Source organism: Corylus avellana, chromosome 2 (assembly GCF_965113065.1).
Source record: "Corylus avellana chromosome 2, dhCorAvel1.hap1.2, whole genome shotgun sequence".
Lineage (NCBI taxonomy): Eukaryota > Viridiplantae > Streptophyta > Magnoliopsida > Fagales > Betulaceae > Corylus > Corylus avellana.
In genome coordinates, this window is record NC_142491.1 from 3826659 (window position 1) to 3851749 (window position 25091).

Here is a 25091-nt window from a genome sequence, read left to right on the forward strand (position 1 = left end):
TTTTTGAGACACATTTGCTTTTAAAAAATTAAGAAATCAAATTCTCTCATGTTCAAATCCTATTTCGAGATTTATAGATGGCAGGATAGTGAGAAAAAAATAATCTTTCTCCCTTTCGAGTTCCTTATAGAGAAATGTTAGGTGTTTTTTTAACTGTAATGTGGTTTTTAAAATCATCAATAGATTAAAAATTAATAATGATAGTCTCAAATTCAACAATAATTTTAAAAGTTCTATCACGGTTGAAAAAATACTAAAATAACACTAAAAAAACACCTTAACATTATCCACCTAAAAATGAACTTAAACAAGTATGCAATAAAAGAAAAAAAAACAAAAAAAAAAGAGTCTCAATCTATTTGTGGAGCAAAAAACAGAAAAGGAGAATGTAGGGAGACGATTTCCAAAGGAGGATTTGAAATGTTGACTGGCGTAGAAGACGTGGGAGAGGAGAACCTCAACGAAAGGAGCGTTTGTTTTTTTATTATATACATATGTTTCCCTCAATGAATCGCCTCCCTTCCATACCAAGCAATCCTGATTTATAGAGAGAGAGAGAGAGAGAAATAGCACCCACCCCCTATCCGTACGCCTTGTCGTCCTACGCTTTAATTCCGTTTTTCTCATTATCTTGATTGAAATTTCAATATCTTTCACTGTCGTTTTCAATTCGTTTGATGTGTTTCTTTTTTTTTTTAAAAAAAAGAAGAAATTCTCGAACCACTTTCTTAGCTAACTAACGCATTATACTCCAATTCATGCTTTTCTTCCATCAAACGCATTGTTTGGTGGTTCAAATTCCACAACTCTCATTTTTCTAATCCGAAATCTTTGTCGATGGGGAATTGCGCTGCGCAGTCGAAGAAATCGGCGGCCGAGATCGTGCCACACGACAGCGTCAAAGTTGTCTGCCCCGCCGTCCGATTGCACGGATCGCCTACCAGCACTCTCACCGCCTACATCCGATTCGCGCTCCTCCACAAGGCCGTCTCCGTCCGGTTCGTGCCCTCCGATACGCCGGATTTCGGGTCCGAGACGCCGGTCCTCCAGGTGGGGTCTGAGACCGTATCGGGCTCTCGCGAGACACTGCTCGGGTACATAGACGCCAGGTTCCCGCACCCGCCTCTTACAACGCCGGGCTACGAGGAGGAAACGACGCCGTTGATAGTGAGGGTGGTGGGGCTGCAACACAAGAGCATTAGTTGGCACATGGAGAGGCTGGTGAGGTGGGCGGAGGATCTGGCGGCACGTGGAGGGAAAGGGAGCGTTAATCCGAGCGTGGGGAGCCCACGCATGGAGGTGAGGAAGTTCGGGAGGAGCTACTCGGAGCTGCTGGAGCTGATGCTGGAGCATGCTCAGATGGAGGAGAGGGTTGTCTTCCCGATCTTGGATATGGCTGATCGAGGTACGCACTACCATGTTACATTTGCTTGTGCGTTGCACCCTATCAAACTGCATCTGCGCTCTCATACTAAATTACTAATTACTAATTAGTTAGGAATTTTTTTTTTTTTTGTGCAAATTATGTTTTAAATAATAAAAAAATAAAATACTATAAAAATATTGAAATAATTTGAAATACGTCGTTAATTTTTTTGGAAAACTTTAAAAAAGGTTCTTTGAACTTCTTCTTTCATTTTGAGAAGAACTCAAAAGTTAAAAAACTCTTAAATTCATCTTCAAACTTTTAATTTGATACAATCTACCTCATTCGTTAGGGTTTGGCGTTAAACCGACGTTAAAATGGATGAAATGATCGTTATACCCTTAAAATAATTATAAAATTCTAAATTTGTTCTTCATATGAAAAATAAAATAAAAGGTGAAACGTTGATGGTATTTTGGTATTTTTGACATTAAATCCTAACGGAGATGATAGATTGCATCAAATTATAAGTTCGAAGGGTAAAATTGAGAGTTTTTTTTTTAACTTTTGGAATCTTCTCAAAACATGTAAACTCTTGAAGTTAACCCTAATTATTATTATTATTATTATTTATTTTTATTGATGTGAGAGATGAAGGAAAATGATCATATATCCAGTTAATGGCCAAGATTTCTTTATAGAAATCCTAGGACCACAAATGTGCCATGTGTCTTTTTAATAAAATATATATATATTACTTAATTAAAGTTTTAAAAATAATAAAAAAAAAATAGTTATCCCCATTCTTGTCATAGGGGTGGTCAACCACCCTTATGGCAAGAATGGAGATAACTATTTAATTATTATTAAATAGTTATCTCCATTCTTGCCATAGGGGTGGTTGGACCACCCCATTTTTGCCTTAGGGGATTGGTCGGCCACCTCATTTTTACCACCCCAGACCAGCTGCTGAAGTCATTCCGGTGGTCCGGCCACCCCTATGACAAGAATGGAATGGCTATTTTTTTTATTATTTTGTTTTTTTAATTATTTTTAAAGCTTTAAGTAATATTATATTATTTTTTTTATTAGAATGACACATGGCACATTTGTGGTCCTAGGATTTCTTTAAAGAAATCTTGAAAAGAAATCCTGCCCATTAATTAGATACCCTCCATTCCAAAATTGACGGTTAACATGTATTCATATTCAAATTAATATGTCATGCTATTAATTATATCTTAAATAATATAATTATTAAAAAAAAAATTAAAAAAAAAAAACATTGATAGCGAGGGGTGGAGTCTGGGAGTTGGTGTATTTGTTATATTACCCTAGGAAACTACACTTGATGCTCTCAAATTACCACATAATTTATAATGTCTCTCAAAATTTTTAGTTTTTGCAATATACCATATAAATCTATGACTCAATTCACAATATCCGTCCACCTTTAGAATTTTCAATTAACTTAGACAACTAGCGAATCACATGACCCGCATGTTATGTAAAATGTTCATATAGCCCATAAAATTTGTAAAATTACAAATTTACGCTTAGATTAAAAAACTTAAGGGGACACTACATTTACCTTTTCTAACTACCACCCCATTTGCAAAGTCCCCCCTCCAATGCTTCATTTTTCGCAATGTCCTCTTTTGTGATCCAAAATGACCAAAATACTTTCTTTGTTTTCCCAAAAAGAGGAAAAATTAGGAGGGAGGGATGGGGGGAGGGTTGGGGAATGGGGACATTGCAAAAAAATAAAGAGTAATTTTGTTGTTTTGGATGTGAAAGTGAGACATTACAATCTCAATGATAGATCTGGGAGGTGATCCACAATAGTTGTGGAAGTTATTTTTCTCTCATGCAAGGTATTTTGTTATTTTAGGTCACATAAAATACAAGTGACATCTCCCGTTAAAGTTTAATAGAAAATCCTAATAGATGAAGACATTGCAAATTGCAGGGTAGATTGGTGGAATACATTGTCAAAACTAAAAGTTTTAGAGACATTGCAAATTGCATAGTAGTTTGAAGGGGGGTAAGTGTAGTTTTCTCTAATAATAATACAATTATGTGTAAGGCAGTATCCAACATATCGTGTCCTTTAGTTATTCTATGTTGTTACATTTGTGAGCATATGGGAGGGAGAAAGAAGTAGTAGGAAAGAAAAGGAAAGTGTGTGTTGTGGTGAAAAGTTGCTTATACTTGAAGGAAATTAAGCACTTACTGACGATCTTGTACATGACCATGATGGCGCAGGGCTATGTAAAGCTGCAAACGAGCAACATGCCAGAGACCTACCCATCATGAATGGCGTCAAAGAAGACATCAAATCTATTGGAGTATTGGATTCGGGGAGCCCTATCTGCCAAGAGGCTCTCTTCAATCTTTCTTCTCGGCTCAAATCATTGCGGGTAATGACTTGGCCCTAACAAAAGATTGAATATATTCATAGGACATGATTTGCTTGTGTCAGTTTGTGTATTTATTACTTATCTGTCAGTCTTGAAGTGCAAGTAAGGATTCACTTTGGTGGTAATTTGGATTATTTTATACTGTGCCCAGGAGCATTGTGAACAGCACTTTGTAGAGGAGGACAGAGATTTACTACCCTTGATGGAGGCGGTGGAGCTGAGCAATGAGCAACAGAAGAGGGTACTGGCGCAGTGTTTGGATGTGATGCAAGCAACTCACTCACATTTGTTTAACTTTCTTCTTGAGGGTCTCCTCCCTCGCGAAGCAATGCAGTACTTGGACTTGATCACGAGCTGTGGCGACAAAGAACAAATGGCCTCCGTGCTAAGATTGACCGTCAACTAGGATCTAAGACTTGACTCCTGATGATTTTTAGATGCAGGGAAGAGCTACTGGATACATGATGTTCACAGAAAGTAGAAACAGCGAGTTTGAACAAATTGTATAGATTTGTGATGCTTGCCTCTTAAGTAAACAGGGCAGTGGAAATTAAAGGTTAAGAAAGATTTAGTATGGTTTGGCAAGAATGGGAGAGAAGAGGTGTCACATGTCACATTACCTGGTAAGTTTGCTCTCAAAGAATATATTTTAAACATGAAATTGTACAGAGGTGTACTTGAATTGGGTAGAAGACAGAAACTTTTGAGAGTTGATGGTTAAAAACTTAAAAATAAAGGTGGGAGTGAGTGCTTGCTGTTTTTGTAGAACATTTGTATCACATTACTCAAAGGTTAGATGGGTGTCTTTGGTTGCTTCATTGTGTCATATCCAGCACAATGGAACTATTGGCATGTATTCAGAAACATCTTCATTCTTCAACATCACACCGTGCTAATTAGGGGTGAAAATGCGGTTACATTTAACGGTTATTAGCTAAATCCTCTAACCGCTAATGGCTTTTTTAAAGTAAAATTAAAAAAAAAAAATCAAAACGACGTCGTTTTTATGGTAATATGATAATATCCTACTACATACGACATCATTTATATATATATATATATATATATATATATTATAGGTGGTTAATAGTTTTTCCTAACTACCTTTAATAATTGCCCATCTTGTCACCCATACTGTGCTTTATGAAAAAAGGCTCAAATGTTACCTATTAGGAACACCCTAAGTCAAAGAGTGTTAAATGTCATGACTAAATTTCAAGTGCTTGAAAAGGTTTCCAACACTTGCTAATAATCATAAGTAAAGAAGCTAATCTACAGCTCTGCTGGTTATGGGGAACAATAGGGAGGTGTGTGAGAGCCACGGAGTGAGAGAGAGGTAAGGGAAAGAGGAAGCCAGAAAGGGCGAAGACAAACTGGGTAGGTAGCGGAGGAGGCAGTGGACTTGTAGTTCAAAAAGGCAAAATAACAAAAGAAGGAAATTACAGAGGGTATTGGGATGTGCCTCGTCATCAAAGTGTGAAGTGCAATGTATTTTAGGATTTGGCTTAGTGGCGTAAAGAAAATTAGAGAAGATTTTATGAAATTCTATAAAGAGTCTAGATTTTGTACAACTTAGTTGTTGGAAAGAAGCTCCAGAGCTCCTCCAATTATCATTATCTTACTGCCATTTCACTATTTTCTTCTAGTTTTCCACCATAAGAAATCAAAGAATAAATGAGTTGGGGCTATTTTGAATTTGCCGAGTTTTGTGGGAACCAAAGGTTTCATTTTGTTAAGAATTTGATGCAATTTATCCCATCCATCAATTTTTGCTGTAAAACCCTAACGGAAACCCATGAAAAGACCAAATTACCCTTCGATTTTTGTTTTTGTTTTTTTTGGTTTTAATGAAAAAAAGAAGAAAAAAAAAAGAAAAGAAAAAGAAAGGGTCACATGGTGACCCAACCATGGGTAAATTTGAAAATGAGGGTAAATTTATAGTTTTAAAAAAAGTCAAGGGTATAATTGTCATTTTATTACTTTTAACGTTTAAAAACTGACGGAGGGGATACAATGCATCATTATACATCATTATCAATTTGATGTAATGTACCTCTTCTGTTAGTTTTTAAACGTTAAAAGTGATAAAATGACTATTATACCTCTGATTTTTTTATAAAATTTCAAATTTATCCTTAATAAATTTTTTTTTTTTTTTTAAATAAAATTATCATGTAAAAACAAATCACAACGTGACCCATGAATCATGGTTGGTCCCCTCGTGACCTTTTTTTCTTCAATCTTTGTTGTTGTAAAGTTTGGAGGATGGGGCCTGCACAGGCGTGTGCAACACATTGGCATATTTTTATCATGAGTTGCACACGTAAATTGGGTCAATGTTCCAAATTGAAGTCATCTCCATCCATTGTTCCTTTCACAACGTGCGATTCTCGTTTTTTTGTTTTTTATTGAAAGCTTGAAACTTGGAAAAAGGATAATTAGTATGCGAGTTGACTTTTATCCTTCAAACCTACCAAATTCTCTCTATTTCCTTCATTTATTGTATTTTGAAGGGTAGTACATTTAAAACTTGTAAATAACACTACTTTTCAAAATACACGAAATAAAAGAAATTGGGAGAATTTGAAATTGAGAGGATCATTTTTCCCAACCCTAATTAACAAGTTGATTTCCATTGCATTAGATTACTTCCAAGTCTTCTCTTTTGCATTTAGTTTTTAATAATCAAATCTCACCTAACAAACAACCAAATTTATAAATTTCATCAACAATTAACCTTTCTTTAGGTTTCGTGTATAAAGATTAGAACCATTCTTCTCTTTTTCCCTTGCAACCAAATTGTGTCACCACAAAAGCCTCCCTATTCTTTTTTTAGTGGAAACTTTACTTTATACCCTTTTACCACATGATTTGACAAGTCTCCTAAGCTTCAAAACCTTTTAATTTAAACTCTTGAACTTTCAATTGCAATCAATTTGAGCCCTGTTAAATTGTAAACATTCAAAGTGAAACAATAACGTTTATACCCCTGACTTTTTTTTTTTTGAAGGGGTTTCGGATTCACATAAAATTTTAGAAATGCTATAAAGACTTGAAATTTTTTATAAATTTTATACTTTTTTTTTTATTAAATGAACCCTCAAAATTAATTTTTACCTTCTCAGCTTTTTTTTATTTTTTTTATTAGTTTTGTCCTCATTCTCCTAATATTTTAGTTTTGCCCTTACCAGCGAAGGAGTGTCCTTCATAGGTGGCTACCACCAACCTCTAAGGGTGGTCACAAGCCACCGTCAGCCACCTCTACGATGGCTAGTCATTACTGACGGTCACGGGTGGAATTACCCTTGCTTTTAAGGGGCTTCGGATCCACATAAAATTTTAAAAATGCTACAAAGACTTGAAAATTTATTCTAAATTTTATACTTTTTTTTTATGAAATGAGCCCTCAAAATTAATTTTTACCCCTTAAGTTTTTTATTTTATTTTATTTTTTTATTAGTTTTAGTTTTGCCCTTACCAACGAAGGAGTGTCCTTCATAGGTGGCTACCACCAACCTCTAAGGGGGGTCACAAGTCACCTTCAGCCACTTCTACGATGGCTAGTCATCCCTGACAGTCATTGGTGAAATCACCCTTACTTTTAAGGGGTTCTAGATCCACATAAAATTTTAGAAATGCTACAAATACTTGAAAATTTCTTCTAAATTTTATACTTTTTTTTTTTTTTTTTTTTTTTTATATGAAATGAACACTCAAAATTAATTTTTACCCTCTAAGTTTTTGTTTTTTTTTGTTTAGTTTTGTCCTCATTCTCCTAATATTTTAGTTTTGCCCTTACTAGAGAAAAAGTGTCCTTCATAGGTGGCTACCACCAACCTCTAGGGTGGTCACAAGCCACCTTCAGCCACCTCTATAATGGCTAGTCATACGAGAGTCACCCTAAATTTATTTTTAAAGTTGTTGTTTTTTTAAATAATAATAATAATAATAAGATATATGAGACAGGAGTCCATTATTAATTAATTTGATATGACATACCATTAAAATATTGAAGATACTTTTTAAAATTGAAAATCACCCTCGGATGAGTGGGAGTCTGTGGGAAAAGAACTAGATGAGAGAATGAAAAGAACTAGATGAGAAAATGAAACTTTTTCCAAATAAAAAAAAATGAAAAGTCCACCCAATTGATCATGCCTTTTTATCAAATTTTTAATCGGGACAATGTCCTCATAAATTATCAAATAATTGATAATGTCCCCTAAGGCCAGCAAAAAGATAAAAGTGACCGTAATTTTTTGTTTTTTGTTTTTCAATGAGAAAAATACTAAAATAAATTCGAAAACAAAAGAAAAAATTTATTATTTTTATTTAATAAAAAACGATTTTTTTTAAAAAAAATTTCACACCCTAAATTTTTATTTGTTTTTTTTTTTTTTTAAAAAAATTTTGTTTGTTTTATTTTATTAAGGATATATATATATATATATATATATATATATATTCATTTGAGGCATATCAATTTTTAACAATTTAAGTAAACTGTCACAATTGAAAGTTTAAAAAGATATTATGAATTAAGTGATTTTCCCGTAAAAATACAAAAAAAGTGTTTAACCCTTTTTGAATAGAAAACCTTTGATATAATCAATCCAAGTCCAACCATAGAGCCAGGTCGAGTTTGAATAATTTTAGGTGACTTACTTGTATTCTACTTGTATCCTATTAAGAATGATGTGATTATTAAAATTATCATTGAATTTGTAATTAATTATTATTAAATTTTAATTAAAATATGATTTTAATAACTACATCATTCCTAATGAGACACAAATAAACGACTTAAAATTACTCAGTCGAGTCTATTACTCTTTTCTCTCCACGTGAATCATCACTGAGTGAAAGTACAACACTACCCCGCTTGGTTGGTAGTTTAATTGGTTCCGGCGGATCCTCAAAAATATTTTTAAAATTCAGACATAGGCCGGTGGCCCCACTCCCTTCGCCTCCAAAATTCAACCATCAGAGCTTGGGGAAAACTAACACTCCTTTGGTTCTTCCGCTCTATGTGTTATATATATATATAAAAGACTCTCCCACTCTCTCTCATTGCTCTCGGATTCAGATTCAATCTGATTTCGCTAATTTTTTTCTTTCTTTTTCTTTATCTCTTGGAAAGAAGAACGAACAGTTTCTTGTTTTCTACGGAGAATTTGGGGGAATGGCGGGTGAGTGTGAAAAATGGGTGGTGATGGTGACGGCGCAGACGCCGACGAATATAGCGGTGATAAAGTACTGGGGGAAGAGGGACGAGACCCTGATCCTGCCAGTCAACGATAGCATAAGCGTCACGCTTGATCCCGATCACCTCTGCACCACCACCACCGTCGCCGTCAGCCCCGCCTTTGACAGCGACCGCATGTGGCTCAACGGCAAGGTAAACAGACTGAACTGTGTTTGGCTGATGACAAAATGGAGTGGAAGAAGAAAAAGAGGAAGGAGATTTTGTGTTGTTTGATGTTATGGATAACACTTTGTTTCTTTGATCAATCCACTTAGAACGAACCGCTGCTGAGAAAGTGGTGCGCAATTAAAAGATTAATTAAAGATATTTTTGTTGTTTGATTTTATGGACGATATTTTGTTTCTTTTGTCTATTTACTTAGACTGAACTGTGTTTGGCTGCTGAGAAAATATACCGAAAGAAGAAATGGATTTTTTTTTTTTAATTTTTAATTTTTAATTTTTTAATTTTTTAATTTTATTTCATATTATTGGTAGTATTTTGTTTCTCTGGTCTATTTACTTGGACTGAACTGCGTTTGGCTGCTGAGAAAATGAAGTGAAAGACGAAATAGAAGGAAAGAGATTTATGTTGTCTGGTGTTATAAAAATGTTTTGTTTCTATGGTAAAACTGTGTTTTTTTGTTACCGTTAGGACTGTTAACTTTTGAGATAAAACCGGACGTGTTTGTTTGCTGAGGAAGTGTGAGGGTGGCAACGAGATTTAATATGTTTGAATTATTTGGTTTCTGTTAATTAGGGACTCGGTTAAATCTGGGTTCACTGGATTGGGCTTGATGCTATTGATTTAGCTTGAAAGAAGATTTGGCTTTGGCTTCACGGAAAGGTGGATGATGTTTCCCAGTATTGTGTTTATTATCTAATTGCTTCAAAGAAAGTGTTGGAAAAGGAAATAAATTGCAATTTTTATTATTGGATGATTATTCATTAAGAACCAAACAAAAGCGGAGCTTCTATTTTATTTTTTCAAAAAGAGCTTAACTGATCATAATAATACGCGGAACTAGTATTTTAGGTGTGGGGCGCAAAATTAAAAAGAAGACATTTTGGGGGTAAAAAATTAATTTTAGAGGGTCTAAATATAAGAATCTATATACTTTTGGAGGAAGTTTTAAATTTTTTGGGGCAGTAGCTTGTGTGTAGTTCCGCCCCTGCTAGTGGTATTTATCATTGATGAAGAATGGATTTATGGTTGATGGTTAGATGAAAGTTTCTGTATATTTCATTTATGCTTGGGTTGGTTGTTCAAGATATTTAGGAGGAAAAAAGAAATTCTAATTTTAATAGTAATTTTCATCATTATAGTCTGAGTAAACAAACTTCTTTGCACAACTGAACCTAATTTAAGCATGTAAAATGAACACAACTTCAAATGTGAAACAAAAACCATTTACATTTTTTCGGCAACAGAATGGAGGATTAAAGCTTTTACTATTCTTATTATTATTTTTTTTCAAATACTATGATCCTTTTCCTTTTCTAATTAATTCATCGTGGTTTTCACTTTTTCTGGTTAGTGTAGGAGATTTCCCTTTCCGGAGGCAGATACCAAAATTGTCTTAGAGAAATTCGCAGTCTTGCCAGTGATGTTGAGGACAAGGAAAATGGTATCAAAATTGAAGAGAAGGATTGGGAAAAGTTGCATTTACATATTGCTTCATACAACAATTTCCCTACTGCTGCTGGGTTGGCCTCTTCAGCGGCTGGGTTTGCTTGTCTTGGTAAACAATCTAATTGCCCAATTTTTTTGTCATATTTGTGTTCTTTTCTTGTAATATATTAGAAGATCAGGCCCCTATCTTTGAGCAGTCATCGTTCTCATCCCTGCAATTTTACGAATGATAATTGAGTTGCGTTCCTTTGAAATTAATGATATCAGACGGCTTGATCTGCATCTTTCTTGGTTTTGGCTTAATGACAATGTGTGTTTTATTCCTTCAGTTGAGCATCATTAAGATATCTTGATTGTGCATGTTTGTGGATCAATTTATTAATTGTATCTCCAGCTGAAGTTTATTGTGAAAAGGGAGTGACTGTACTATCCTACCATGACTTTTCAAAAATTTCACTTCAATTTTTTTTCTTATGATTTTGGTGTGGACAGAGATTTTTCACCTCCTTCCAAATTTCAAATCTGTGTTTCTCTTGGTTTTGCATGGGCTTTTTTGAACGGGATGACTTTGTTAAACTAAAATATATGGATAGAAGAAAATCACATATATAAAGAAAACTACGAGCATGACACATTGAAAAAAGAATCACAAAATCTTACAAGAACTGATGAACTATCAACTAATAAATTAATCTATTGGTGAATGCATGTTCCTGCCACTAGGGCTGGGTATCGGTTAAATTGGTGACGGTAGGGGTATTTTTGCCTACGTGTTTGAAAATAATTAAATGAATTGAGCTTGAACATTCAATATTCGACTCGGCTTGGCTCGGCTCGATTACAGCCCTACATTTGACCAAAAAGCAAATTTCTGTTCATGCTCGCATATAAGTTGGTCTTGAATGTCCCAAGAGCAAAAACAATTAAGTATAGCTGTGGCTATTTTGTTCTTTTACAACTGGGCTCAACTTTTTCTTTGTTTTTATCTTATAATGGGACCCCAAAGGTAGGCAGATTATTTCAATGTAGCCCTGGTGACCATTACTGTATCTAATTCCTTATCCACTGTAATTGTTGGTATGCATCTGCCGATGGAACTACCATCATACTGCGTGTCTTTGTATTTACTAGATGTAGTATATATGGCCACTTATTGTATATAATATTAATACAAACTAAACAATAGAGTACATATTTGTATTACGAATGTGTGCATTTTTGTATCTGCTTGGAGAACCAATTCCTGGGTATTTCAGCTTTAAATTAACATGTTTCTTTCATGATTAGTAATTATGTATTAGAGAACATATTGTGTGAGCTTATATATGTGTAATTATTGTTCTTATTTGCAGTTTTTGCCCTCGCAAAGCTAATGAATGTGAAGGAAGATCAAAGCAAGCTTTCTGCTATCGCGAGGCATCCTCTTTCTTTCTTGACTTATATTGAATTTCAAGGGTTCTAGTTGCTTGGATAGAATGTCTAGTACTTTTATATAGCCATCCAAGGGTGATTGTGTCATTGGCAATGACTATTTTTTTTTTCTTCTTCTTTATCTTAATTAATACAGGCAAGGTTCAGGCAGTGCTTGTCGCAGTCTGTATGGTGGATTTGTCAAGTGGATCATGGGAAAAGTAAGTATATTCTCTCATGTTTATCGTTGGCTCTTTCTTTCAATAAAGCATTGCATCTTTTTTTATGCATTAGGTTCTGATTTTTTATTTATTTATTTTAATCTTGATATGTTAAGGATGAGGATGGAAAAGACAGTCTTGCTGTTCAACTTGCAGATGAGAAGCACTGGGATGATCTTGTTATTATTATTGCTGTGGTATGTCTCTCTTCCATTTTACCTTCTGTTGTGTGAATGTGTTTTCTGGTGAATTTGAGCAGTAGACACACACACACACACACACACACTCATATGTATGCTAGCATCTATACATGTATGGTAAAAAAAAATTATGAAGGGCCAGAGGGGGCAACCCATGCACACACAAGTATAAGGAGAAGGGCAAAAGAAAAATAAAAAGTAAGAAAAATGGATTGATGGGCAGTAGCCCTTTTTTCCTTTAATATATGCTGTACTGCTTTGCTTCTAAAGTTCTTCCTAGTAGTTTTGGCTTGCCAATTTCATCGCTAAGTTGCTTATTTTGTGGTGAGATCCTGCATCTGTGTTCAAAGCTGTAGACTTTAGATACGATTAAGCTTGACACTTCTGATCAGTTGTGTTCCAAGAACATTATTTTGATTTCTTAATAGGAACTTACGGTCTCAAATGCATAACTCTGAACAATGTCAAATGTAGAATTTATGTCTATGAAATCCTGATCTTTCCTACTTGCTTGTCTTATTTCTTCAAGAGAATTATAATTTGTCAAGTATCATGAAAGTTGTTTTTATAGCACGTGCATGCTGAATTATTATGATTATTATTACTGTTACTACTGCTGCTGCTGTATTATTGTTAATATTTTAATCATTATTATTATTATGGCCTGACATGTATGCTAAACTGCCCGATGAGTATCTGCTGTTTTATTGCTCGTACTATGCCCCATTGTTTTCGTTATTTCAACCTTGATTTTTTTGATTTTAGGTAAGTTCAAGGCAGAAGGAAACGAGTAGCACCACTGGAATGCGTGAATCAGTTGAAACTAGTTTGCTTTTAAAACATAGAGCAAAGGTACTTTTTATTTATCTTTCCCTGTCTTTCAAAAGATGGCCATTGTCTTTAGTAACAGAATATTGTGGGTTTTACATGGTGTTGGATTCCTTTCATGAAACTAGACATCCACCAAGGCTCTGCATGTGATAGGTGGCTCTCCTTTTTTGTTGTTTGTGGATTAGATGGTTGAATATAAAATTTGGTTAATTGAAAAGAGAAAAGAAAGGGAAAAAATAAGGGGGGAGAGAGAAGAGAGAAGAGAGGAGAGAAAGTTTAGGAGAGAGGAAAGAGAGCAAAAATCAGTGGCTAAAATTACTTTGTTACCTTCAGTTACTTGAAAATAAGATTGGGCTTGTTTTGGTATTTTATATGGGGAGAAAACCAAGAGAGATCAATTTAAAAGTCAACTTTCTTTATTACTGTACATTATTTAATTTATTTTATATAATCATAGATATAGAAACTTGCATGGTCTTTTTTTGGATTTTTTTTTTCTTTTTTAAAAGTGGATTTTCACGTACTTTCCCCTCCTAGATTATCTTTCTCTATTCAACTTTTATCTTTCTCAGATTCTTTAAAATTGTATTTAACTTTTGGTATTTGTTATTTCCTTTTTTGGAATGTAACAGGAAATAGTACCAAAACGCATACTACAAATGGAAGGAGCCATAAAAAATTGTGATTTTGCATCTTTTGCACAATTGACCTGTGCTGATAGTAACCAGTTTCATGCTGTTTGTCTGGACACATCTCCCCCAATTTTCTACATGAATGATACATCCCATAGGCGAGTTCCACTCTACTTTTTTGGTTCTACAGCATCATTTTTTTTTCCTTGAGCTGCAGCATTAAAATGTCGATGTTAAAATCAGTGAAACAACTATTTTTCAGGATAATCAGCATTGTCGAAAAGTGGAATCGCTCCGAAGGAACACCTCAGGTTTAATTTTCTTTCTATTTCCTTCTTGGAAAACCGTCGTGACTTGTATCTAGTAACAGATTGGACCAAGTTGCCCGGGTTGCATATTTCTTGTGAATGGTCATTATTTACTTTTTGATAATAAATAATTTTCATAGACAAACAAAAAATAGAAATAAAAAGATTTATAGATGAAGAAAGTTTCTTTATAATTAATATTTCAGCATGCATGATTTTATATATAATGTAATGATAAATGATAATTTGTTTTAGCTTACTAATATATATGATTGACAAAGGAGAAGCTTCTACCGTCTGTATTTTAGAAATTAGTGCTTTACAAAATTTTATGGTTCAAAATCAAGCTTGTCATCAAATCACATTGTTATTAGACATTTTTAAAATTTCAAATGTTGGTATCTTAGAAAGAATCTAGTTGCTCTTGTTTTTTCTTTTCTTTTTTTACCCTTCTGCGTGGTACAAAACATTCTATAACTGCTTGCATAAGACATCAATCAGTTCTCAGATTAATTTTTCACGTATAAACAAAGATAAGACATTAATTGACTGATAACATATGGTACTTTTTTGGAAATTTTTCCAAAAGCATGAAGGCCTGGATGTTGTGCTTTCAAACTTTTGTTTTTATTTTTCACTTGCTAAAGGAGTCATAAAACCCCTGTCAGTCACAACACAGGATTCGGTTCATGAGTGTTAAATTGCTTCCCAGCCTTGATTGCACTATACTGTTCTTCATTTTATCCCAGAATCCTAAAAAATATTGTTCCTTGAGTGATGATGTTGTGATTTAAGACTTTGTGTGATCCAACCACTTGATTGGAGCCGTTCCTTGTATTTATCGTTGTCTATGATTTATGTCACTACCAAAAAGTATTGTAACCCGGTGAAGAAACACTTAAATCAAGCCACCTGCGGTTGTTACTTCAGTAATCACGTTGGTTATTTTGATATTGCTTCTGTAGAAATGGTGCCTTATGCCTAGCCCTTTGGCGCACGTGAAGCTTGTTTCTTTCTGATTTGGTGCTTTCAGTTTGACTGTTTTGAACATGTGATTAAAGTCAGACAATTGACAGGTGGCATATACTTTTGATGCGGGGCCAAATGCCGTAATGATTGCGCGAAATAGAAAGGCTGCGACCCTTTTGCTTCAGAGGCTGCTCTTCTACTTCCCTCCAAATTCAGCTTCGGATTTGAATAGGTAATTAGTACTAAGATTTTAGTAGTGCCATATAACATTGTGTTATATTGGTGAAATATCAATGAATTGTTTAAGCGCAAAGTTGTAGAGATTTTTATTTTTCCCCTTATTTCTTTTGCTTATTCACAGTTACATCGTTGGTGATAAGTCAATTCTAAAAGATGCTGGGCTTGAGGGGATAAGGGATGTGGAGGGTTTGCCACCACCTCCAGAAATTAAGGATAGCATTCCTTCCCAGAAATACAAGGGGGATGTTAGTTATTTCATCTGCACGAGACCTGGCAGAGGCCCGGTTTTGCTTTCCGATAAGAATCAGGCTCTTCTCAACCCCAAAACCGGGCTGCCTAAGTAAGTTTGGATTTTTTTTTTTTCTTTTTTTTAGGGCTTATCTTCCTTGTCTCAATGAGTCTGGAGTATTTCAATCTCAATCAGATATCTTCTACAGTGTGCCTGTCTGTGCTCATTGTAAAATGACTATCTTAAAGCATTTGCTGCTTGCGTTGCTTATGTCATGTAATTGTAATTGTAATTTTTTTTTTAAAATTTTCTCCTGGATAATTTGATAGGGTTAAAAATAAGTTTATATTGTCTGTGGAGAATTTCAGTAACTGTTTGAATAAGAGTTATTTATTTGTTTTGCTCCAGAAATAGGAAATATCTGTAAAGATATCATCTCTTGGAAATTTTGATATCAAGCTCATCTCTATGTTCTCTAAATAACTTTATTTTATTGATGAAACTGGGTGATGTGGTATTTCATTTAATGATATGAACAATTTTAGAACTGAAAGAAGCTAGTTAGTTACCAGTAAACCAAAGCAATGTAGTTCAGTATTCCTACATCATGTGCTTCATTTGCTGGTGTCAGCCATTTTTTTCACTTAAAAATAAACAATGTAAAAAGACTAAAATGAAACATTTTAAAGCTTGATTTAGGCTCGTAATCCAAATTCGAATAAATTTAACTCAACTCATTTTGAGTTCATCAATATACAACATATATATAGGTATACATGTATGTGTCTTACATATTATATATTAGAGTAATGCTACATACCATACACACATCTCACAGTTATCACACAAAACTGATGTGGCAGGTCTACTAGCCCTTAGATCAGCCCTAATATATATATAATTCAATGCTTACTAAACCTAGTCATGTTAGCTTTGTAAGATATTTGTATGGTATATAACTTTCCTCTGCATTATATTATTACACATAATTGTAATATGCATATCATATATTATATAAATTATGTTATATGTTTATAATATAATAAAGGTTGCATGTTATACATGTTTAGTATAAAATGTTTCCATTTTTTTTCTAAAATTATATTAATGTACAACTAATTCAAGAAATCAAATATGATGTACAAAAAAATATTTTAGAAATTTAATTTTTTCTATTCAATTGGCCCGAAATTTTACGCGCGTGTGCAATTGTTGAGGCGATTATGTTAACGGGTGGCACGAAGAGATTCGAGTCTTTCTGATAGGATCGGGGCTACCGAACTTTCAGAAAAAGTTATCATTCATTAGGAGACAAACAAATTTGAATCACTTCGTGGCACTCGCTGACATGATTGCCTCGAAGTTTTGCACAAGCTCATAAATTTTCGTGCCAAACAATTATGGGTTCGCACTTGACCATTTTGTTAGGCTCATGGGCTTTGGTCCTAGTTGTAAATATAATTTCATCAGATTTGCCCGCAATTTTATGAGCATGTGCAACTTTTGAGGCGATCTTATCGACGGGTGGCACAAAGAGATTCGAGTCGTTCTAGTTAGATCAGGGCTACCAAACTTCCAAAAAAAGTTATCGTTCATTAGGGGGCAAACGAACGCGAATCATTTCATGACACCTACCGACATGATCGCTTCAAAGTTTTGCACAAGCTCATAAATTTTCGTACTAAACAATTTCGGTTCGCACTTGACCATTTTGTTAGGCCATGGGCTTTGGTCCTAATTGTGAAAATACAATTTCATCCGATTTGCCTGCAATTTTACGAGCGTGTGCAGTTGTTCGAGGTGGTCTTGTCGACGGGTGGCACAACGAGATTCGAGTCGTTCCGGTGGGATCGGGGCAATCTAACTTCCATAAAAAGTTATCGTTCATTAGTGAACATAGGGGGCAAACAAACTTGAGTCACTTTGTGGCACCCGCTGACATGATTGTCTTGAAGTTTTGCACTAGCTCGTAAATTTTCGTGCCAAACAATTCCGAATTCGCACTTGACCATTTTGTTAGGCCATTGGGTTTTGGTCATAGTTGTGAAAATAGAACTTCGTCCGATTTGCCCATATTTTTACCAGCGTGTGCAGTTGTTCGAGGATATCTTATCGACGGGTGGCCCGAAGAGATTTAAATTGTTCCGGCGGGATCGGGGCTACTAAACTTCCAAAAATAGTTATTGTTCATTAGTAAACATAGGGGGCAAATGAAATTGAATCACTTCATGGCACCCACATACATGATTGCCTCGAAGTTTGCACAAGATCGTAAATTTTCGTGTCAAACAATTCCTGGTTCGCACTTGACCATTTTGTTAGGCCCATGAGCTTTGGTTCTGGTTGTGAAAATGCAACTTCATTCGATTTGCCCGCAATTTTATGAGTGTGTGTAGTTGTTTGAAGCGATCATGTCGACGGGTGGTACGAAGATATTCGAGTCGTTGGGGCGGGATCAAGGCTACCGAACTTCCAGAAAAAGTTATCGTTCATTAGTGAACATAGGGGGCAAACGAACTCGAATCACTTTGTTGCACCCGCCGACATGATTGCCTTAAAGTTTTGCACAAGCTCATAAATTTTCGTGCTAAACACTTTCGGGTTCACACTTGACCATTTTGTTAGGTTCATGGGCTTTAGTCCTAGTTGTGAAAATACAACTTCATCCGATTGGCTCGAAATTTTACGCCCGTGTGCAGTTGTTCGAGGCGATCATATCGACGGATGGCACGAAGATATTCGAGTCGTTTCGACAAGATCAGAGCTACTAAACTTACAAAAAAAGTTATCATTTATTAGTGAACGTAGGGAGCAAACGAACTCAAATCACTTTGTTGCACCCGCCGACATGATCGCCTCGAAGTTTTGCACAAGCTTGTAAATTTTTGTGCCAAACAATTTCGGGTTCGCACTTGACCATTTTGTTAGGCCCATGGGGTTTAGTCCTAGTTTTGAAAATACAACTTTATCTAATTTGCCCGCAATTTTACCAGCAACTTTTGAGGCGATCATGTCGACGGGTGACACGAAGATATTCGAGTCATTCCGGCAGGATCGGGGCTACCGAATTAAGGTATAACATGGATCGCTTATAACGATGTATGTATAGTATGATTTCAACTATTTTGATTATCCTTGATACATGTTCTGGTTGTAATGATTAATGTTTATAGAATTTGAATGTTTCCATTGCTTAATATCCTCTTTTTGAGGTGTAGAGATCTCTATGTCTTGTTCCTCGCGGAATAAGGCTGTGAGATGAACCATAAAATTAATTACCAGTTAATTAATTTATGGAGCATTATAACAAAAACCAATTTTATATTTATCCATAAATTAAGTAATAAGTAATACCCTTTGCTCCACCAGTTGGATCATTGACAGCTAGGAGATGTGTAGCAGGGAAGTTCGTGATTGTGCAGTGCTAAAGTGAAAAAGCTGGTCAAAAATTTTACTGTTGAGTTAACAAACCAAAGAGTAAAGTACGTGATTGTGAGCTTGGAAAAAAACAAAAGTACGTGATTGTGCAGAGCTACACGTCTCCTATCTGTCATAAAATCCCATCTGCTACACTTATTCAGTTAACGACCAACAGTAGGAACTGTTTGGCAAAGTTTTTATTTTCTATGTTACTGTTTATACACTATTAAAAAAAAAAAAATCAAAACATTTTTACTTTTTTCATTTTTTATATCATTTTTTTAACTAGCTCAAGGGAAACTCAAGGTTTGGGTAGATGATTTGGGCTGTGATTGGTGACCTAGGAAAATATTATGAATAGGTGGATTGGGGTTTTTCACGATTGGATTTAATCAATTGTGAAGACAAAGTTGAACATTCTTTAATTTAGTTATGGAGTGCACAAGAACATAATTGATACCAAAAAATTAAAATGGAAATTGAAAAAAAAAAAAAAATTAAGCATATTTAAAATATATATATATATATATAACGACGACATTGTCGTCACTGAAAACATGGCCCCTATTAGCGACGACAAAATATCGTCGCTAATAGGAACATGTTATCCGTGGCCGGCGACTTTCATGTAGTGTATTTTTAGCAACTATTTTCGACCTTATTAGTGATGACAATTATCGTCGCTAATAGTAATTATCATATAATATATGTAAAATTGTATCTAATCTTAGTCGGAAGTTGATGAAAAAAAAAAATTTAGAAAATTGGAAGAAGAGAGATCGAGAAGACACATCTAAGATTTACGCTGCGCTAAAATTTCTCTAAACTCATTGAATGGAAACCATTGCATCCCAATATAGAGGCATCTTAAATCTAATTAATAGGATTTAGACTCCTTTTGATTTTCAATACTAATGAAACAGCCATGCATGCAATAACCCAGTTATACAGCTTGCTTTACTCTACCAATTAATATATTCAGTAATAACATGAGATAGTTGAGATATCCATTCAGTATATATATGGTTAATTAAGTAGTCCTACTCAAATTTGTTTTGCTCGGGAATAGATCAGTCGGTTTATTGCTTTCCTATATATAAGTGATCCAATCAACTTCAATGACTTCTTTCTCACGTTTGATGTTGTATTGAGTGCACAAATTAATAACATATATGGCACCGCACAGCTGTATTTAACTTGTTTGAGACTTCATTTTTATTCCTGCTTATTCCACCTAACACAGACAGACTTCTCTGAGCTAGCCTTAATGAAAGAAAAATAATCGATCGTTCCCTCCTTGCCTCTCTTTCTTGCACTCAATTATGATTTAATAATTAAACAAGTGAAGGTTTTTTCTTGTAATTGTGGGTTTTCTCTGAATTTGCTATAAAGGTACGTAGAAACAGATGATCATGAAGAGCAAGCTGAAGCTAGTTTCATATATATTCTCTCCTTTCTCTAAACCATGAAATCCCCCAAGGTTTCAGTTTCAACCGTAGTTGCTGTTATGCTACTACTTGTCTTACTAGCCCCAGCTTCGGAGGGTGTGATTTCATGTAGTGATGTAGTTAAATACCTGAGACCCTGTGTGAACTACCTGGTGAAAGGCACTGGGAAGCCTCCAGCTGGTTGTTGTTCTGGAGCCTCATCTCTTGCATCTGCCGCAACAACCTCCGCTGATAAGAAGGCTGCTTGTGGCTGCATTAAGACGGCGGCCAAGAACATAAATCCAAATGCTCAAGCAGCCCAAGCTCTACCTGGGGACTGTGGGATCACTTTGCCATTCACTATTTCGTCTAATGTCGACTGTTCCAAGTGCGCGCATAATCTAGCTTTTTCATACATTCGATCTTCTTATTCTTTAATTTCTTTTTTATGACAATCATTAAAGATCGCCGAGACTTTTGTTTTAATAACATGTTATAAAAAATTATTTTATTTAATTATTCTAACACTATCTTTATTTTTTTTTTATGATGATTTGCAGGATTAGTTGAAACTGATCAAAGGGCCTAAGTGTACGTGTAATAAAGTACTACTTCAACTTAGTATGTGGGGGATGTATCATTCATCATCATGTATGAGCTGTTCTTTTGTAATAACAACCCATATATAAATAATCCACTGATGTCTTTGTCGGATTCAGCAAATAAAGTTCAATAAAATAAATCAGTAAATTAAGTTCCACGATGAATCAAATAATAATTCCTACTCTTGCATCGAAAACATGCGATTTTTTATGTATGAGCTTCATAAGGCGTGATCTCTAGTTGATTGAACTACCCATTGAAGACCGAAAAAACATGCGTTTACAAAGATATTAATGTTGTAGATTGAAAGTGAGCAAAACAGTCTAAACAGATACACATAATTTTTCAAATTTGGAACGATTTAATCACATGAATATTGTGCAAGCTAGAGACAACATAGCTAGAGTTCAGCAGATCGAGACCCAAACTAATAAATTAAATAGAATTTACATCGATTTGGTCGTTTCTTTATGTATTACTTATGATCATGGACAGTTGGGGTTTTTACCAGGACCCCCATAATAAAAGTAGTTGCCCCAATTGCCATTTTGGCCATTTTGGACATCATAGCAATTGGATTGCTCAGTGAAAGTGGCAATGCCTTTGGGAACCCTAAGATTGTTGGAGGCATCAACTATTTGGATATTCTTGAAGTAACTAGCTTTTCCGAAACTTTCTCCAGGGAAATGACCGCTACCCATTTGTGTGGAGGTGTGCTGCCCATCAGCCTCTGAGTTCACCACCTCTCCTCCCCATTCAATCATTGATGCACTGTCAACCAGGTACGAGAACAGGAACCCCGGCCAGTATCCCACCACATATTTATTCCCAAATTGCATCCACCAGTTCCCCTCTTTTGGGTCCTACCGCATTCAATATTACCCAAATTAATTAACGCACCAAAAGGCCATGGATTGGAATATCATATATATATATATATATATATATATATATATATATATAATATTAATTAGAAGAATAGTTTTGTACCTTCCAGACAAGTATGTTGATATCATATTGGGAACCGCCATAGCCAGAAACAGGGTAGACGCTTGCACCAATCGCGATTTCGTTGTTAACCTGAACAAAGCCGGAGCACAGGAGATTGTAGCAACCGGTGGCTTGATACGCATCGCTCTACATACCATATATGATAAATTAATTAGTTTTCACAAGCAAATTAAAGAAAATCAGATGGATAACCACTTGAATATTAAACACCAAAAAAACAAAAAAACATTAGGCCGATCGAAACTTAATTACCGTCCAATAAGTGAAGAGTCTAGTGTTGTTATCTCCATAAAGATCTGGGCTCACCTGTTTTCTCAGAGTTAATTAGTAGGGGAAGAAAAGAAAATCATTTTTGTATATATATATATATGTGTGTGTGTGATGATGAAAATTAATAACATATATATTAATATACCTGCCAACCAGCTTCAATGCTATTGAGATCTTCACCAAAAGAACCACCCAGAATCCAGATTTGAGATAAGCTGAACTCATTAGGTTGCTGGATTTGGGGTTTCCATACGTTTATGGTTGCCTTAGCTCCATAATATTTATCTCCTTCCACATAAACAATTGCATGCTAGAAACTCCGAATGCATTATATTATAAAAAAGAAAAACATAGATTAATTAAGCAGAATTGAAGAGCAAGTAAGAAGCTGACCTTTTACCTACTGGTTTATTAAAAAAAATTTAATTTTTTGTTCTTGTATATGCTTTTATTGAAGCAAATGGGGAAAATAAGATAGAGATATGCATGGTGGGGTCCCAAAAGTTATAACCATGTTAAATTGCTAGTTATCTTAAAAGTATAAGCCGATACAAAGAGGTAAAATTTACTTTAACAGAAAAGCCGTACCTGATGGCCACTTTGAGTGATAAGGTCAGGTTGAGCAGACTTTGGCTGAGGGATGCTTAGGTGCTTTTTCCTTCCATAACTTTCAACGGAGCTTGCCCTTAATACGTCGTGTTCTTTAGTTCTTCTGATGGGAATAGTTCCTTTACGGCACCTTCCTTTCAAGTGCCATAGCTGAGTAATGGGCTTGGTCGACTTTGAAGAGACCTGCTTGCTCTCATCGAATGAACGCTCTTTTGGGTGAAAACTCGGTGTCCTCTATGGCAATTATAATTAATATATACAATGGTATATATCAAATTATTGATAAATGAAAGTGAATTGAAAGTTAAAACAGGAAAGAAAAGTATCCAGATAATCAATCAATCACCTGAACTGTATGATTTTTCAGAAGAGGATGATCAAAAGCTGGCTGGTGCTTGACATGGACACAATCAATTATATCACCATCGGGGCTCTGTACGTTTTAGACATTTATACCCAACACACGTACAGATATAAGTCAGAAATAAACTGAAAATTCAGGTAGATAATATATGTATAACAGATGTGAAAAGAAGAAAAAACAATTAAGGACCTTGATGGATTTAAAAGCTGGCTTGTTCAACCGCTTCAACTGCTTCTGAACCTCCAGTTTCCGATGAGAGCTGCCTACCGATGATGCCATTGGTATCAGAAAAAGCAAAGAGAAGAATACCATCTTTACCGCCATAGGCCTCCCTCTCTTCCCGCTGCCACAAAGCGGTGCCATCATGACAAATAACTCGAGCAGTCAGTCAGCAAGTGCTATAGCCTATAGCAATAGCAGCTATAAGTTAAAACTAACCAACACTGGGTGACTCAGAGTTGAGTTGAGTTGAGTGATGAGTGACCTTTAGCAACCCTTCCGCGTAAGATACAAACAAATGAGCTTAATTGGGATATTTTCTACATGGCATTGTTTTACTGGTCTTCTGGTCACAGCAGGACCAGAAGTTCAATAAAAAAGTTCGTTTTATAGTTCAAAATTGACACATAATTGTTGTTGTTAGACTCCAATATGCATTTTATAGTTCAATAAAAAGTTCAATTATTCTTTCTTTTCTTTAATTATTAGAGTCGGTTCGGGATTACGTTTGATAAATAGAGCTTTTAAGTCAAAAAGAGCTTTTGAGCAAAAGTTTCACTTTTAAGCTTTTGCTAAAAGTGCATTTTAGCCATTTTTAAGCTTTTTGGACAGTTAAAAGCGTTTTTAATTTTTTTACCAAACAAATATTAAACGGACTTTTTGAGTGTTAAAAACACTTTTAGGTCTCTCAAATGCAATCCCAAACAAATTCTTAGACTAGTTAGAAATCAAGGCCTAATATAATGGGTGTTTTTTTTTTTTTTTTTTTTAACCAGTAATCTATTAATATAAGGTGCAATTAATATAAGTTGTTGTAATTTATTATGAGTAAAGTCTACTTTACCTCTTCAAACTATTTTTGAGATAGTAGTTTGAGAGAGTTAAGTGGACTTTACCCATAATATAATTTTAGATAACTTATATTAGTTGAGACTTATATAAGTTGAATATTATTTTAAGCCTCCTTCCAACTAGTCATTGACAATCACAATTCTCTTTAATCAATTAATGAATTAATGGGCCTTTAAGCTTATCCACTACTTCCTATAATCGGAAGTTGATCCGATTATGTTTGGTGCACTGCCGACCTTTGCTAAGTTGAGGCTTATAGGCTGTCCCCGTACCAAGTTGCCGACAAACGCCAAAAAAAAGTTCACATGTCATCAGTGTATTGGATGCAGACAAATTAAGCATAAAATCTCGCACTTCACGGCGCACGCTACAGACAAATTAAGTGATTATAAATATTTGGACATGATGATGATTAGTAATTTATGAAAAATGTTCACTTATTCCCTTATATTAATTGTCCCAATTAAAAGTTTGTTCCATTAAAATTTATAAAATTATGTAATTACTCTCAATTTTATAAGATTTAATTAAGACAAATTTGGAATAGATGGCATCAAATTTTCACGTACGTGAGATAATTTTCGTCTAATTAGACAAAAATTAGTAATAGAGG

The 25091-nt window shown here is 34.9% G+C and overlaps 4 protein-coding genes across 4 annotated transcripts; 3 read left to right on the top strand and 1 right to left on the bottom strand.

Moving 5' to 3' along the window:
* Positions 1 to 743: 743 nt before the first annotated feature.
* LOC132166216 (hemerythrin HHE cation-binding domain protein) lies at positions 744 to 4589 on the top strand. Its single transcript, XM_059576999.2, has 3 exons — positions 744 to 1405; positions 3632 to 3786; positions 3938 to 4589. The coding sequence occupies exons 1-3, from the start codon at positions 838 to 840 to the stop codon at positions 4190 to 4192; spliced, it is 978 nt and encodes a 325-aa protein (XP_059432982.2). The 5' UTR covers positions 744 to 837; the 3' UTR covers positions 4193 to 4589.
* A 4146-nt stretch (positions 4590 to 8735) lies between these two features.
* Positions 8736 to 16134, top strand: LOC132167176 (GHMP kinase family protein). Its single transcript, XM_059578081.2, has 10 exons — positions 8736 to 9184; positions 10574 to 10772; positions 12016 to 12079; positions 12231 to 12294; positions 12411 to 12491; positions 13260 to 13346; positions 13958 to 14115; positions 14220 to 14268; positions 15342 to 15466; positions 15596 to 16134. The coding sequence occupies exons 1-10, from the start codon at positions 8969 to 8971 to the stop codon at positions 15816 to 15818; spliced, it is 1266 nt and encodes a 421-aa protein (XP_059434064.1). The 5' UTR covers positions 8736 to 8968; the 3' UTR covers positions 15819 to 16134.
* Positions 16135 to 20520: 4386 nt separating this feature from the next.
* LOC132167451 (non-specific lipid-transfer protein 4.1) lies at positions 20521 to 21216 on the top strand. The gene is made up of 2 exons (XM_059578435.2): positions 20521 to 20938; positions 21111 to 21216. The coding sequence occupies exons 1-2, from the start codon at positions 20589 to 20591 to the stop codon at positions 21118 to 21120; spliced, it is 360 nt and encodes a 119-aa protein (XP_059434418.1). The 5' UTR covers positions 20521 to 20588; the 3' UTR covers positions 21121 to 21216.
* Positions 21217 to 21463: 247 nt separating this feature from the next.
* On the bottom strand, positions 21464 to 23992 carry LOC132180604 (protein neprosin). The gene is made up of 7 exons (XM_059593496.2): positions 23597 to 23992; positions 23390 to 23476; positions 23023 to 23277; positions 22580 to 22744; positions 22417 to 22470; positions 22144 to 22290; positions 21464 to 22016 (listed from the first exon to the last, which is right to left on the bottom strand). Exons 1-7 carry the CDS (start codon positions 23771 to 23773, stop codon positions 21639 to 21641), a joined length of 1263 nt encoding a protein of 420 aa, XP_059449479.2. The 5' UTR covers positions 23774 to 23992; the 3' UTR covers positions 21464 to 21638.
* Positions 23993 to 25091: the final 1099 nt, after the last annotated feature.

What these genes read in the sequence shown, in the direction of transcription:
- LOC132166216 (XM_059576999.2), top strand. Translation starts at nt 838, where the DNA reads ATGGGGAATTGCGCTGCGCAGTCGAAGAAATCGGCGGCCGAGATCGTG. An exon ending in CTTGGATATGGCTGATCGAG is followed by an intron (nt 1,406 to 3,631) that starts GTACGCACTACC and finishes ATGATGGCGCAG; the next exon opens with GGCTATGTAAAGCTGCAAAC. An exon ending in CTCGGCTCAAATCATTGCGG is followed by an intron (nt 3,787 to 3,937) that starts GTAATGACTTGG and finishes TACTGTGCCCAG; the next exon opens with GAGCATTGTGAACAGCACTT.
- LOC132167176 (XM_059578081.2), top strand. Translation starts at nt 8,969, where the DNA reads ATGGCGGGTGAGTGTGAAAAATGGGTGGTGATGGTGACGGCGCAGACG. An exon ending in AAGCTTTCTGCTATCGCGAG is followed by an intron (nt 12,080 to 12,230) that starts GCATCCTCTTTC and finishes TAATTAATACAG; the next exon opens with GCAAGGTTCAGGCAGTGCTT. An exon ending in ATGAATGATACATCCCATAG is followed by an intron (nt 14,116 to 14,219) that starts GCGAGTTCCACT and finishes ACTATTTTTCAG; the next exon opens with GATAATCAGCATTGTCGAAA.
- LOC132167451 (XM_059578435.2), top strand. Translation starts at nt 20,589, where the DNA reads ATGAAATCCCCCAAGGTTTCAGTTTCAACCGTAGTTGCTGTTATGCTA.
- LOC132180604 (XM_059593496.2), bottom strand. Translation starts at nt 23,773, where the DNA reads ATGATGGCACCGCTTTGTGGCAGCGGGAAGAGAGGGAGGCCTATGGCG. An exon ending in TGAAAAATCATACAGTTCAG is followed by an intron (nt 23,278 to 23,389) that starts GTGATTGATTGA and finishes TAATTGCCATAG; the next exon opens with AGGACACCGAGTTTTCACCC. An exon ending in GCATTGAAGCTGGTTGGCAG is followed by an intron (nt 22,471 to 22,579) that starts GTATATTAATAT and finishes CTGAGAAAACAG; the next exon opens with GTGAGCCCAGATCTTTATGG.